This window comes from Gigantopelta aegis, unplaced genomic scaffold (genome assembly GCF_016097555.1).
Source record: "Gigantopelta aegis isolate Gae_Host unplaced genomic scaffold, Gae_host_genome ctg4336_pilon_pilon, whole genome shotgun sequence".
Classification (NCBI taxonomy): domain Eukaryota; kingdom Metazoa; phylum Mollusca; class Gastropoda; order Neomphalida; family Peltospiridae; genus Gigantopelta; species Gigantopelta aegis.
Window position 1 is genome coordinate 16,391 of NW_024533810.1, and position 2,437 is coordinate 18,827.

The following is a 2,437-nucleotide window of genomic DNA, read 5'->3' on the forward strand; positions in this document are numbered from 1 at the left end:
GTTCACATTTTAAAGTTATATTATACTATTTAACGTACGTAGGCACTATAAAACAATTGATTGAATGTTAAGCATTAATTGCATCATGGTTTCACACAAACAAATAGCCAAGCTAGCACTATGTAGTGTGATGATAAATGTTCAATTTCGTACAAAAAATACTTAAGTTCTGATATTAGCTCATCTCTTTTAAGACAGATATTGCATGCTATGATATTTTTTGTGTGCTTAACGATCCGGTACCTCATCTGACGTGTCATTGTATTTATTACATCATCGTTTCGCGTTTTTTGGAAGAGTGGTTTTAAAGTGGTGGTTATAAGTAAGCAGCTACTCAAATTAACACAGTGTATCGTGATGCTAAATATGCAATTTCGTACAAGCCATAACCAAGTTCTGATATTAGTTCTTCTCTTTGCGGCTGTGGTGCAGACACGTCGAGTAATTCGTGCTGCTCCTGGAATCAAGACAACAGGCCAATATATGGTTGTACTGAAACCAGATATCAGTCATGAGAGATTTGAAGCCATTGCTGGAAATAGTTCGAACTCAGTCCTTGAATTCCAAAATTCACAAAATTGAAGGTCCATTTGCCAAAGTGGTTGTCACAAAGCTCTCAGTAGATGAAGCACATAAGGTTAGCTTTAAAACACACACACACACACAACATGCAAATATATACCTGTGCTTTTTTTTACTATGGTATAGAGGTGTATTTGTATTCTAAATATCTGCCAACTGGATAGTTTGTAAGTTAGAGTGTTCACCTATCCCTATTGCTACATAAATATCGTGCTTATCAACAATATTAATTTCTTAACTCTAGCAAGATTATATAATAATTATTGGCCCATCAGCAATGATAAAGTTGCCCAAAAAGATGAAAAAGCTATGTATAATGTATGTATATGATGCTATGTATGTTATAGATCAAACAGTTCTAATTAAAATGTACAGAGTATGAATCTCATTATATGATATAAATAATATTATCGCAATATAACTATTATTTAGATAAAAAATCTTGACAATGTGTGAGTTTGTTGAAGAGGAGACATTTGCTGAAGCTTCACTTTCATGGGCACTGGATCGTATTGATCAAGTCAGTCCAGTATTAGATGGTATATTTGAACCTGGACGAGATGGAGAAGGTGTTGATATTTATATTTTAGATACAGGTAAACAAGAATGGTATGGATGTTTTGGATAAAGTTAATTTTATATATAGGTATTAATTATGATCACTATGAATTTGATGGTAACAGAGCCATGTATACTGGATATGACCCAATTGACAACAATGATGGAACTAACCAAAAAGGTCGAGATTGTAATGGACATGGAACTCATGTAGCAAGTCTTGCTTGTGGAAAGAATTATGGTGTTGCCAAAAAAGCTAACTGTTACAGGGTCCGTGTATTAGATTGTTGGGGTTCAGGACCTTGGAGTGTTATAATAGATGGATTAAATTCTGCTGCAACAAATATCACCAATAAGAATCCTCGTCGTCCGGCTATCATCTCAATGTCGTTGGGTGGTTCATATACTAGTTCAGCTAACAATGTGTCAAGTAATATGTTAACAGTGGAATACCAATTGTTGCAGCTGCTGGCAATAGTGGAGATGATGCCTGTGATTATACTCCTGCCAGTGCTGCAGGAGTCATAACTGTTGCTAGCTCTGCTCAAGGAGATTATGTGTCTTCCTTCACAAATGGTGGCTCTTGTGTTGATATATATTTGCTCCAGGCTCTGATGTGAAAGCAGCTGATCATAGCTGTAATAGCTGTTCATGTACAAGACTAGATTCTGGAACATCAATGGCTGCTCCTTTAGTTAGTGGTGCAATAGCACTATACTTACAGAACAAACCACTACTGACTCCATCTGAGATTATCGAAAATTTAACAGAAAATTGTTTGAAAAATGCACTAGACTTAAGATTTTTGTCCTACGAAGATTACGAAATACAACAACTAATTGTCTTTTACATATTAACAGTAAGTTTGTCTAAGCATTGTAAATTATGAAATATATAATAATATTTATGGTAACTATGTGTGTCAGGTAGTGCTAAGACTGTTTACGACCAAATAGTTCTTTTATATACAGTTCTATGTATTTTACATTGTTTTATTCTATTATTGGCATGAGTTTTGTGACTAATGATTAATCTAAAAAACACATACCTTAACAAATGATTATAAATATCACACTTAAATATGACTATAGTGTAGTGATAAGTTTTTTATAAGAACTTTTGAATGCTTGTGATGTATCTCATGCAACCTCTACCAACTCTAATCTATAAATGGTTTTATAATTATTGTTTTTTATGAGACATATTGACAATATGACATTGAAAATAATACAAGAACTTACATATATATATAATTATATATAATGTATCTAAAAATATATAAAAATTGCATGGAGAA

At 33.2% G+C, this 2,437-nt stretch overlaps 1 protein-coding gene across 1 annotated transcript; it reads left to right on the plus strand.

Moving 5' to 3' along the window:
- Positions 1-1,030: 1,030 nt before the first annotated feature.
- Positions 1,031-1,778, plus strand: LOC121392711 (alkaline serine exoprotease A-like; the record flags this gene model as incomplete). Its single annotated transcript, XM_041523814.1, is given in 4 exon segments — positions 1,031-1,178; positions 1,229-1,534; positions 1,606-1,733; positions 1,736-1,778. Coding segments are annotated over 4 exon segments (625 nt in total), but the record flags the coding sequence as incomplete, so codon positions are not given.
- Between the last annotated feature and the right edge of the window lie 659 nt (positions 1,779-2,437).